General features: G+C 39.3%; 2 protein-coding genes across 4 annotated transcripts; one reads left to right on the top strand and one right to left on the bottom strand.

Annotated features, from left to right (window-relative positions):
- Positions 1 to 432: 432 nt before the first annotated feature.
- derl3 (derlin 3) lies at positions 433 to 5,511 on the top strand. Of its 2 annotated transcripts, none has more exons than XM_056419734.1 (6): positions 433 to 568; positions 1,070 to 1,135; positions 2,929 to 3,124; positions 3,981 to 4,071; positions 4,629 to 4,730; positions 5,257 to 5,511. In XM_056419734.1, exons 1-5 carry the CDS (start codon positions 476 to 478, stop codon positions 4,696 to 4,698), a joined length of 516 nt encoding a protein of 171 aa, XP_056275709.1. In that variant the 5' UTR covers positions 433 to 475; the 3' UTR covers positions 4,699 to 4,730; positions 5,257 to 5,511. The 2 variants fall into 2 exon arrangements, with proteins under 2 accessions (XP_056275709.1, XP_056275708.1); XM_056419733.1 differs by having other exon boundaries at positions 2,899 to 3,124.
- Positions 5,512 to 5,678: 167 nt separating this feature from the next.
- Positions 5,679 to 11,908, bottom strand: smarcb1a (SWI/SNF related, matrix associated, actin dependent regulator of chromatin, subfamily b, member 1a). 2 transcript variants are annotated; one of them, XM_056418632.1, is made up of 9 exons: positions 11,788 to 11,908; positions 11,001 to 11,112; positions 10,783 to 10,912; positions 9,996 to 10,136; positions 8,462 to 8,589; positions 7,699 to 7,871; positions 6,960 to 7,150; positions 6,338 to 6,469; positions 5,679 to 6,083 (listed from the first exon to the last, which is right to left on the bottom strand). In XM_056418632.1, the coding sequence occupies exons 1-9, from the start codon at positions 11,869 to 11,871 to the stop codon at positions 6,044 to 6,046; spliced, it is 1,131 nt and encodes a 376-aa protein (XP_056274607.1). In that variant the 5' UTR covers positions 11,872 to 11,908; the 3' UTR covers positions 5,679 to 6,043. The 2 variants fall into 2 exon arrangements, with proteins under 2 accessions (XP_056274607.1, XP_056274608.1); XM_056418633.1 differs by having other exon boundaries at positions 9,996 to 10,133.
- Positions 11,909 to 13,255: the final 1,347 nt, after the last annotated feature.

The raw sequence follows: 13,255 nt of genomic DNA, 5'->3' as shown, positions 1-13,255 counted from the left end.
GATTAAAGCTGATTTTACTCCTGACATTTTGTTTTTTAAATATTATTTTTTTACAAGTTTTTTTCTTTTTACGCTAAAAGTTTATTTATTTTTCTTAAAAATATATGAATTCATTTTCAAATGGAACATTTTGTAAATACATTCTCAATCACCATTTTAGTTGAAATAACTGAGCTTACTTTATTACATTTCATTTTATCGATCTGCATTTTATTGTGCAATTATGTAGACATCTAATTATTGTTTAAAATCTCTGTTCATTATATAAACTTGATTTATATATAGAGTCATAAAACGAATCTTCTTCCACTAATAAATACATTTGTATTCTTTTATTTGATGGCTATAAAGTGTTAAACGTTGTGGCGCTGATGGTGTTAATTGATGGGTGGATCTGATTGGCTGCTGCGGTGCGGTGGGGGCGTGGCCTGTGCTGTCTGTCCACTGGTCGTGGCTGTGCAGTGAAGCAGCAGCTATGATGGCTCTCAGCTTCACTCGGGAGTATTTTAGGATCCCAGCGGTGACCCGAGTCTACACGACCTCCTGCGTCCTCACCACCGCTGCCGTGGTAAGAAACAACAACAACAACAACAACAACAACAACAACAACAGTTTCAATTCTGACCTCGAAGCGCTGATCAGGTAGAAAACAATTATTAAGATAAAGTAAAGAAAATATTCTGAACATTCATTAATTTCGCAGTCAAACTACTTGTGTTGTTGTTGTTGTTAGTTTTGTAATGTTTTTTTAAAGAAATTAAACTTCTTTAAAATGTTATAAAACTTTAAGATGCAGGAGAGTTTAAAGATAAAGCACTTTACATTTGAAATGTATTGCACAAATTGTGTGTATATATACATATATATAAAAATATATGTATATATATAAATATATTTATATATAATTAAATATTTATATATAAATATATAGAATTAATATATTTATAAATATATACATATATATATATAAATACATATATTTTATATATAACTATGTATATATATTCATTTCTATAATCTGTATACCTAAATTGATAATTAATATTAAGACATATGTCCTTACCTCAAGCAACTTGAGGTCATCACCCCCGTCCAGCTCAACTTCAACCCCGACTTCATCATCAGAAGATACCAGGTAATATTCATTTACTCATTAATACTTTAGAAACATTCAGGTACGTTATTATATTTACATATATGTATATATGTATCTATGTATATATACATAGATAGATACATATATATGTATATATGTATCTATGACGTATATATGTCGATGTGTATCGTAAAAAAATATACAGTAGTGTTTTATATATTATATTTATATATATAAATATAGATAGTAATGTTTTGAATAATATATTTATATATATATATTTAAATAAATATATATCAATATATATTTAGATATTATATAACACACCACTATATATATATATTTATATATATTCTATAACACACCTCTATATATGTATTTATATATATTATATAAAATACTACTATATATATATATATATTATACAGAACACTCCTATATATTTTTAAATATATATTATATAAAACACTACTATATATGTTTTATATATATATTATATAAAACACTACCATATATATATTTTATATATATTATATAAAACACTACTATATATATATATTTTATATATATTATATAAAACACTACTATATATATATTATATATTATATAAAACACTATTATATATATATTATATTAAACTTTCTTTAACTATAAAGTCTAATATTCCTTAATTAACTAAGTTATCGATACTGTCGGATGCTTGAAGAAGATTGTTTTCCCGGGGGCAGACGGCAGACTTCGTCTTTATGTTCCTGTTCGGAGGAACCGTGATGACGGTATTCTTTAAAGTTATGAACAATAAGAGAAGTAATAAAGTCTTTCTATAAACAGAGTGGTGTCTACTGAAGAAACATTCTTCATGAAGTTATGGGCTTTAACTAATTCTTATTTTTGTACTAAACTGTTATCGCGTCTGAAAGAATTAACAAGAAATATTATCACGATAAAATGTTTAACTTGGTTTATTGTGCATTTGGAGAGGAGAACATTTACACAATATTATCGTGTGTAATAATAACATATATATATAGGTATAAAGATTATCTATATTAATATATATATATATACATATATGTACACTACCGTTCAAAAGTTTGGGGTCACTTAGAAATGTCTTTATTTTTCAAAGAAAAGCACTGTTTTTTCAATGAAGATAACATTAAATCAATCAGAAATACACACTATACATTGTTAATGTGGTAAATGACTATTCTAGGTGGAAACGTCTGGTTTCTAATGAAATATCTCCATAGGTGTATAGAGGCCCTTTTCCATCAACTATCACTCCAGTGTTCTAATGGTACATTGTGTTTGCTAATCGCCTTAGAAGACTAATATCTGATTAGAAAACCCTTGTGCAATTATGTTAGCACAGCTGAAAACAGTTATGCTGGTGATATAAGCTGTACAACTGGCCTTCCTTTGAGCTTGAATTTTGAAGAACAAAATTAATATTAATCATTATTTCTAACCTTGTCAATGTCTTGACTATATTTTCTATTCAATTTTCAATTCATTTGATAAATAAAAGTGAGTTTTCATGGAAGACACAAAATTGTCTGGATGACCCCAAACTTTTGAACGGTAGTGTATATTTATATATAAATATATATATATATATATACATATATATTATATATGTATATAAATATATTTTTTTTGTATGTATATATATATATATATATACATATATATAATATATTCAATTAGAAAACAGTGTTGAACTGCAACTTTAAATAATTACCAGTAAAGTCGCTTCATGCTTCTTCAACATTTTGGTTTAACGTTCTCCTTTTTCCCAGTTTTGTATTGAACCCCTGAACGCCCCTCAGCTGCTGCCCCCGCTGGCCCCGGCCTCCTCCCTGGGCCCGGCCCTCACCGTGATGCTGGTGTACGTGTGGAGCTGCCGGCGCCCGCTGGCCCCCGTGAGCGTCTGCGGCGTCCTGAGCCTCCGGGCGCCGCTCCTCCCCTGGGCGCTGGCTGGCGGCTCGCTGCTGCTCGGGGACGCCGTGGCGGTCGACCTCCTTGGTACGAGGTCACGTGACCTTTGGCCTTTTAAACTCACAAATTAAAACCCACCTGAACCGCTTTTAATGTGTAAAATTCTAGTTTTACGGTAGAGATTTTAATTATATTTTAATTATGTGATGTAAAGTGTCTTTGAAGCGATTTATGAATTTAATGCCTTATTATTATTTATTGTTATTATCGGGAAACTTAAGTGTAGTTTAAATTCACGTTTACTGGATTGACAACCGAAGCGTTATCCTATACGAGGACAATTAATAGGAGTTACAGAATCCAATAATATTATGGATTATTCATGTTACGCTATCAATTGTCCGGAAGTTAAATATCTAGAAACGCCCCCAAAAATAAAAATAAATCCCATATTTTTCATTTTCGGTGTGAAAAAATCATAAAATAAAAGACCAGAAACTCTCGATTGAAGACGTAAAACCGTAAAAAATAAATTAAATAAAAAGTCTATTCAAATTATGAGAGCTGTAATTCACAAAGTTAAAGCACGATCATCCAAAAAATTGATACAGAATCCCGAAATTTCCAATAATATTATGGATTATTCGAAGTTAAATAACTAGTTAAGCCCCAAAAAAGAAAATGTTTAAATTTTTTATATATATCTAAAATCAATAAACATCGATCAGCGATAATAGTCTCATTGGTTCATCTGAAAACATATTTTCATTAAAGTTTCAGGAAGAAATGGTTTATTTGGGATTTTGGGGACTATTTTCAGCAGTGGATGAATACACATCTGGCGCTCTAGTGGGCGTTTGAGGTTTATATGAACTTCAGCGTGATGGAGGTGATGAAGGTGATGGAGGTGATGGAGGTGATGATGAAGGTGTGTGTTCTCCAGGTATCGCAGTCGGCCACTTGTACTACTTCCTAGTGGTTGTATTTCCAAACCAGCCTGGAGGAAGGAAGCTGCTGACGACGCCAGCACTTCTGTAAGAGCCAGAGTTCATCTCACCGGGGTTCAGTGAAGGCTACGACACCTCAAATACCACAGAAGAAGAGAGTGAGAAACTCGGCCGGCACTTCATGTGTTAAAGCTGCATTCTCTCTTCTGACCACCAGGGGGCGACTCTCCTCTGGTTGTATAAAAGTATATGCTCCATCTGTTAACACTGCATTTTCTCTCCTGACTACCAGGGGGTGACTTCTCTGGTTGTATAGAAGTCTATACTCCAAGTCCTAAAGCTGCATTCTCTCTCCTGACCACCAGGGGGTGAATCCTCTGGTTGTATAGAAGTCTATGCTCCATTTGTTAACACTGCATTCTCTCTCCTGACCACCAGGGGGTGACTCTTCTGGTTGTATAGAAGTCTATGCTTCAGGAAAATGCTCAGAATCTTCTTCTATGGTATTTGAGTCATCGTGGCCTTTGTTCTCGGGGAGATATTTGGTAAAATGTCTCGTAAACTAATTGTAATCTTTAACGTTATTGTCGTCTGAAGCGTCGAGTTCAATCTGATTTTTTTGTGAGATATTTCTCTCCACTCAGACGGACCTTGTTTGACCGGCCGGACGACCGTCTCCTGCGAGACGAGAAGCAGGGCGACGATCCGCACTAGAAGACACTAGACCCAACGGGAAGAGCGTCGGAGTATGTGGAGTCACAACCGTGAATATTCAAATTAATATATATATTAATTTATATATAAATATACATTTATATATAAATTTATATATATATGAATTTATATAAAAATACACATTTATTCAAAAATGTATTTATATATAAATTAATAAAGTAATATATATATAAATGTATATATTAATTGATATAGTATTATATATATAAATAAATTTGTCTATTTTTTATTTATATATGTATAGATAAATATACTATTTTCATAAATATATAAAAATATATATATTATATACATATTTTTTACTAACCATGTAAACTTAATGGAAATAAATTAAAATAAATATATATATTTTTTTGTACTAGACATGTAAACTTAATGGAAATAAAAAAAATATATGTATATATATAATTTTTTGTATTAGACATGTAAACTTAATGGAAATAATATATATATATATATATATAATATATTTTCAGTAGCTGTGTAAACGTCGTAATACGGATAGTCTCTTTCTGAATATCCTCTCATGTCGACTAGAGAGCAGAAACTAAAAGAAGAAGCTTCTGGAACTCTCCTCTGGTCTCCAACATGCAGACTCTTTGTCGGCTTCGTGGCTCACGAGAACCGACCGGCAGCTCGAGTCCCGTCGGCCTCGTCTGTACACGCTGCACTTCACCTCCTTTGTGGGCTGAGAGAATGGAAACCGCTGAGCACGACAACCCTTCATCATCATCATCATCATCACCAAGTCAGGAATGTCAAGAAACAAATTGGCCTTTAAATTAAGAATGAATTCACTCAACTGGAGCAAAGAGATCTAATTGTTTAATATTGAACATCAAACTGTGTTCAATTACATTAAAACTAGTTTGTTTTAAGGTCTTTTATTTTTATCGGTAAGATTTTTACAAATGTTTGAAATTATTAAAAAGAATGCACCACAACAACAACAACATCAGTTACCTTTTTTTGTTCTTTTTATTTTATTTTGTAAGAATTATTCAAATGTACAAAAAGACAACAAATACAACATAACAATATATATTATCTGAGGCTGTGTGGCCGTTCTCCCTCTGGTCAGGTAGAGAGTCCGTGGTCACGGCGAGGGGGGCGGGGCTAATGTTTCTCTACAGAACATATTAACAATAAAAAATAATAATAATTAAGAAAGAATAACACGGTGAACGACGGACTGAGAACCGGTTGAGCGGGAGGGATAAAGAAGATCCGGCTTGCGGCGGAGAGACATCTTTGTGACGGCGGTCGTGCCTCGGTCCAGACGAGCGGCGTCCTGTAGGAGGCGGCGACGCCACTTCTTCTTCTTCTACCACGCGGGAGCTGTGTTCGCCAGCCGCCTCATCCGCCTAGAGGAGAGAACGGGAATAGCATCCTGTGAGGAGAGCTTATAACGGCTTAATAATCTATATTAACTTATTGTTAAATATAACAATACATTTTAAACAACGATCTTTTATCTACCAATCAAATAGTAACAAAAAAATACTAAAATAAAAACATATTTATAACAAACAGGACTCATTCATCAACCGTTAAAAAAAAAAAAAAGTCACAATGAGATGGAAGCTCTTATTTTGAAGAGCAGGCAGGAAGGACTCACCTGGTGTTCCTGTCCTGGTCCCTGATCTTCTTCTCCATCTCGGCGTCCGTCAGCGTCTCCAGCAGGGGGCACCACTGGTCGGCGTCGCCCGTGTTCCTGATGGCGATCTCCACCGTGGGCAACGGGTTCTCACTGCAACGCGCCAAGAGCCCTTCATCATCATCATCATCATCATGTTTAATTCTATCAGGTCCACACGATCGATTCCCTACCTGAAAGCATAGGTTTGATTCCCTACCCGTAGGTTTGATTCCCTACCTGAAGGCGTAGGTTTGATTCCCTAACTGAAGGCGTGGGTTTGATTCCCTTCCTGAAGGCGTAGGTTTGATTCCCTACCCAAAGGCGTAGGTTCGATTCCCTTCCTGAAGGCGTGGGTTTGATTCCCTTCCTGAAGGCGTAGGTTTGATTCCCTACCCAAAGGCGTAGGTTCGATTCCCTTCCTGAAGGCGTGGGTTTGATTCCCTTCCTGAAGGCGTGGGTTTGATTCCCTACCCGAAGGCGTAGGTTCGATTCCCTTCCTGAAGGCGTGGGTTCGATTCCCTTCCTGAAGGCGTGGGTTCGATTCCCTACCTAAAAGCGTAGGTTCGACTCCCTACCCGAAGGAGTAGCTTTGATTCCCTACCTGAAGGCGTAGGTCCTCTGGTGCCAGCTCAGCTGACCCCGGATGCTGTAGGCGATGGTGGTGACGAACTCCCCCCCGAGGCCGAGCTCGGAGCAAAGCTTCAGGGCGAACTTCTCGGGCGAGTTCTCGTGCTCCGACATGTCCCACTCGAACTGGTCCACCAGGGAGATGTTCCCCACGTGGATGTTGAGCTGCGGCACAGAAGACGAGCAGCGTCACGACAGTCAGGGTTCACACACATGTTGACCAATGGATTTACAGGACTTTAGACCAACTTTACAGAACGTTCAACCATCTTTGACCAAACGTTTTTTGGAAATCTTGGTGTAAACATGAAAAAGTGATAAAATGTTGTATTTAAACTAACAAAGACAATTCCAAAGCTCACAGTTTATAACGTTAAATGACTCAAATGAATGAGAGACAATAGTTTAGATTAAAAGAATGAACATTTATGTCTTTTCAGTTGCGGTGCGTTCACTTGCAGCGCAGAAAATTTGCGAGTATGAAAGAGCGTACGCCGGCTTATATTTTGAGCGTCTTTCTTTTAAAAGCATATTAATTATTTAAAACTCAGTGTAAATAAACATGATTAGAACACATTTCTTTGGGGATTTTTTCCCCAGGACTTTTCCTGGAAATAAGCATTTTAGAAATTCCAGGACTTTTCCAGGTTTTCCATGCCAGTAGGAACCCTGCAGAGTTCACGCGCTTTAAAAGAAAAGATAAAGGGTCTGACCTTGATGATGACCCTCTGGTCCGTCGGGTCCTCCAGGACGCCGCCGCCCTCCGCCGGGTACGACTCGATCTGCTGCCGGATGGCGGAGGCGATGGCCGGCACGAAGGCCAGAGGGTTCAGGTCAAGGTCGTCACAAAGGATCTCAGCAAACATCTCGGGGGTCATCAGCTTCTCTGGACATTTAAGGAGGAGGAGGAGGAAAAGGGTGGAGAAAGAAGGAGGAGAAAGGAGAAGAAAGTAAAGGAAAGAAGAAGAAGGAAAGGTAAAAAGGAGGAAGAAGGAGGGAGATGAAGGAGAAGAGAGAAGAAGAAGAAGAAGGGGGAGAAGAAGAAGGAAGAAGGGAAAAGAAGAAGAAAGGGGAGAAGAAGAAGGAAGAAGAGAGAAGAAGGGAAAAGAAGAAGAAGAAGAAGGGAAAAGAAGAAAGAAGAGAGAAGAAGGGAAAAGAAGGAGGAAGAAGAAGAAGAAGAGGGAGAGAAGAAGGGGAAGAAAAAGAAGGAAGATGAAAAGATGGAGGAAGAAGGAGAAGAAGAAAATAGAGGAGAAAGAGAATAAAAAGAAAAGGGAGGAGAAGAAGATGTTTAGAAATCAATGCGTTTCCATGCTTACCTTTTCAAAATAAATTAAAATACAAACACAAATGTTGGATGCACCGCCAAAATAAAAGTCTCTAGCAACGTGAAGAAAAAAGGTTTCAATGCTTCAACAATATTCTTTCTTGGAGCAGCGAAACAATCACTCTACATTTATTTATATATGTATTCACCGTTCATGTTCCAGGTGAAGGCGTCTCTGAGCTTCTGACCCTCGATCTCCATGTCCAGACGGATCGGAACCAGGACTTCGGACTGAGTGGCGTTCTCGTGGATCACCGCCGGGTCGTGGTCGTCGAAACTAAGCCGGAAAAAACACAAATGGGATTTTTATTTTCTTTATCTTCTCACATCTTAAAACCACGTTAGGATTAAGTGTTTTTAATTATTAATATTATTATTATTATATTATCCATAAATAAAAATCATCGTTTTACCAGCTGTGATTGTAGATGCACTCTAATTGACATTAAATGAATAATAATAACATTATCCAATCACTGAGATACGACCCCGTCGAGCTGCAACACGACAAACAAGTAACAAGGATCATTAAAAAAATGTATTCTATACAACTTCTAACAGAAACTAAAAAGATCTGATCGGTCTAAAGCAGGGACGTGCGGTCAGGGGAGGCAGGTGAGGCAGAGCCTCACCTGTCATGAGTAAAACAAGTTTTAAAAAATGTTTTAAAAAATTATAATGATAACATCAAATTTATATTAGTATTTGTCCACCGATCTTTATGTATGACTAATTTCGAACATGTTATAGTCAAAATCGCTGAATTTGCCTATTTCCTGTTCAAACACAGGATGAAACGAGAGATTGCGTAATCCATCACAAGCTGGGTTGATGCATGCAATTGGCCCGTGCGGGTTGCTGTATCTCTGCATGTCGCCAATATAATGTTTGCAGATATGTTTATTTGCCCTGATAATCCACAGTCTGGCTAAGGTCTTTAACCATTAGTTTAATGTTTGTAAGTGACATATTTAGTTTTGCTGGTGGGAAATAAAGCCGCAGTGAAAAGGCGCAGGGTGAGGAAGATAATACTCTGCCTCACTGAGGGGGCGCTCCTGAGCCAACGAGTACTTGTTGCTGCTTCTTCTACGCAGAGGCGCCAGGCGAGTAGAGTCCGTTTGGTTTTGTATTTTGCTACGTCAGACTGCCAACATGGAAGAGGAGTATATATCTAAGCTTAAAAATGTCACAAAACTGGACTTTCAGTCAAAAGTGGACGTGATTAACACAGGTAGACCAACACTGGAGCTAAAAGGTTTGCTTCAAACTGTTTCTTACCTTTACGTATCTGTAATATGTACTGTGTGTGTTGTGTGGAGAATGTTGATGAGACAAGAAATAACCAGTAGCCAATTGAATAAGCTACACTTTTGGGTTTATATATTTGTAAATCTGACACTAAAGGAGTCAGTGCCTCACCAACCATGAACCTCACCGCACGTCACTGGTCTAAAGTGAATTAATACCTGTTTTCATTTAATTTAATAACATTCATCCCTTGAAAGACGATGGCGTCCTGATCGCTCGCCGTTTACTTCACGGTGTTTTTTTATTATTTACTTGGCGCACGGAAAAAGAAAAAAAAATCTCTCGACGCAATTCTCCTGCCGCACGATAAAAGTGAACCCTCGACTCGCCGCGGGAGCGTCGGTGGCTGTCGGCAGTCGGCTTCCCGGCGCTCACCACAGGGGGAACGTCCTCTTCTTGTCGCGGCCCAGCCGGCTGCGGTTGATGGTGGTGGAGCAGGGTACTGCGTCCAGGTGGTGGGAACTGTTGGGCAGCGTGGGAACCCACTGGCTGCTCCTCTTGGCCTTCTGCTCCCTGCTGGCAGCCAGAAAGGTGGGTTCATGAGAGAGAGAGGGAGGGAGGGGAGAGAGAGGGAGGGGAGAGAGAGGGGAAGGCAGAGGGGGAGAGAGAAAGAGAGAAGGAGGAAGAGAGAGGGGGAAAGGAGAGACAGGAGGAGAGATGGAGAGGTAGGGAAGGGGTGAGAGGGAGGGAAAGAGATAGAGGGGCAGGGGGGAGAGAGCGAGGGAGGACGAGAGAGGGGGAAAGAGGAGAGAGGGAGGGAGGGAGAGAAGGAGAGAGAGGGGGAGAGAGGGAGGAAAAGAGAGAGAGCGAGGGAGGAAGAGAGGATAGAGGGAGGGAGAGAAGGAGAGAGAGGGGGAGAGAGGGAGGAAAAGAGAGAGGAAGTGGGGGAGAAAGCGAGGGAGGAAGAGAGGGGGAGAGAAAGCGAGGGAGGAAGAGAGGGAGGGGAAAGGGGGAGAGAGAGAGGGAGGTGGGGAGAGAGGGAGAGGGGGAGAGAGAGCGTAAATGAACATATGAATATAACACATTTCCAAAACTTGGGGGATTTTTTTTCCTACAGGACTTTTCCAGGTTTTCCATAATCTTGTATTTCCATTCTTCTCGTGCAGAAGTGACACATAGCGATGCCTCAGCGTGTAAACAACGCGTCGGTGACACTCGGTACCTGAGGTAGGCCGGGGGCTCCGTGCTGATGGAGATGGCTTTGTACTTGTCATCGTTTCCCTCCAGGATCTCCTCCACCTCCGACGCCTTCAGCAGAGTCACGCTGGTGGCGAGCTGCGTGTAGCCGTGATCTGGAGGACGAGAGCGGGGTCAACGTCGGGGGGGCATTGTGTCACATTGTCCCTCTGTCAGTGACGTGACCTCTTGACCTCTACTGACCGTGTGACGACTCCACTATTTTCTTCCGTTCGTCTACTGAAGCCAGTTTCCTCCATAGCGACGGGTATCTTTTATACAGCGAGCCTCTGAACATGCGCAGGTAGTTTCCCACCTGAACACAAACAAACACAACAATTAATTAAATCAAGATTCATGAAGACGGACCGCTCTGGCTTAACAAAGATAGTCTTTTTTTGGGGTTCTAAGTTTGCGAGTGTATTATTTTCTTTAGATTGTTGGTCGGACAAAAGATTTAAATAACAGTGTACAGTGTATTTCAGTTTATGGCTATTTAACTATATATAACGTTAAATATACTGTCAGTTTACTGTACAAGCTAATATAGAAGTTATTATTGGTATGAGCGGAGCCAGAATCACACTTCTAGAAGATAACTATTAATACATTATCATAAATATATTTGAATAATTATGACTAAACGCCTTTCTTGTAGTTTATTTATCTGAAAGCCGTTATCTAGCTAGCTTAGCATAGCTGTTAGCGCGCTCAGCTGAAGAAAAACAAGTTGAAACTCTTAAGGACGAATGTCTTCTGACCACAATTATATTCCAAAAAATTGGCAGTCAGATCGTCGTGTTTGTTCTTGGCGGCTATTTTAATTTCAATAAATGATAAACCCAAAATAAATGAATGAGCCCAGCTGTATTGCGTCGTTAGCTGCTAGCTAGCTAGCTGCTAGCGGACCAGCTGCTGCCGAAACGACACTTATCTGGCCAAAATACGTCCTTGATTGACTCAACTTCTGCTTTAATAAGTTACTACCGACCTCCGATCCGATCATGTAAAAGTCTCCATCGTCCTCGAGCTGAAACTTCACAGGTTTCTGTCCAAACGTTTTGCTAAGTGCCATGCTGAAAAGAAACAACAATGCTTTGAACTAGTGCGCATGCGCGAAGGCTAAGACGATTCTGTCGCTGAGTGATGACGTTGCAGAAACCGGCAAACCCACCGCTCCGACGAAAACGGAAAGCTTATATAAAAATCTATAAATATAAATAATGGCATATAAATAAAAATATCGACTGTTATTTTACTTTTTAAATTAAGATAACAAAATTATTAAAACATCTTATGGATCAAATAAAGATAAATACATACATATTCCTTAGTGAACCTCACTAAAAGTCACACATATATATATATATATATATACAGGCACGTGCACAGACATTTTGGGGGGCAGGTGCTCAAACCAAAAAAAAGGGCACCCAATGCCACAAAAAGAATTCTGACAGAGTTGAAGCATAAGCAGCATTGCACTGATGATGCAATACATCCTTGACCTGCGTTTCCTCTGGGCAGCATCAGACTGCTTGCTTACATTTTCTTTATGAATAAAGATGAATTATTATATATATAGCAACAGTACAAGCGTTCTGATTGGCTAATGGGTCGTCATGCCAGCCACATATTGCCCTACTCGCTGGTCTGATACGGATCAGTATTGCCCTCTTACGTCATTTTCAAAATGAGTGATATTGATAGACATCAACATACACCCCTCTGAACAATACCAGAGGCTTTATGATTTTTTTTTCAGTCTGGCCACGCAAATCCTAGACTAGCCCCTGTTAAATAGAACGGAATAAGAATGCACTCTCTCTCTCTCTCTTTTTCTTCTCTCTTCACTCTCTCTCCCTCTCTCTATTCTCTAAACATAACTAACGTCAGTAAACAGCTGCAAGGCTTTGAAATCACGGATTTCGTGAGTTTTTGTTTGTTTATTTTTTTAGGAAACGTCGGACCAGTTGTGACGTCATGTTTTCAGCAGTGCTAATGTTGTGGTTGATTTATCACAAAACAACGTCAGGGGACAAACACGTCATTACCTGTGTGTCTGGTGCTGCGGGTCAGAGGAGAAGGAGGTGCACCCGTTTGGTGGCGCGAGGAGCACTGCGCGGAGGATGAAGTGGAGGAGGAGGAGGAGGAGGAGGAGGAGGGCGGGGGGGGGGGGGCACGCGAGCTCGTGAGCGCCGCGGAGCATGTCGGGGCGAAGTTCTCAGATAAATGCCCCGTCGGATATTAAAACACATTTGGGGGGACTTGATGACAGAAAGAGTAACTTTTATTCTTAAATACTGATGAATAAAAAAAGTGGGCTCCAGCAAAAAGGGCACTTTTCTCATCCAGGGCAAAAGGGCTGGTGCTTGAGCACCACTAGGGCTTTACCTGTGCACGTGCCTGTATACAGGACTGTCTCAGAAAATTAGAATATTGTGATAAAGTTCTTTATT

The sequence above is a fragment of the Pseudoliparis swirei genome, chromosome 7 (assembly GCF_029220125.1).
Source record: "Pseudoliparis swirei isolate HS2019 ecotype Mariana Trench chromosome 7, NWPU_hadal_v1, whole genome shotgun sequence".
In the NCBI taxonomy this organism is placed as follows: domain Eukaryota; kingdom Metazoa; phylum Chordata; class Actinopteri; order Perciformes; family Liparidae; genus Pseudoliparis; species Pseudoliparis swirei.
This window is presented reverse-complemented; position numbering and strand designations above follow the sequence as displayed.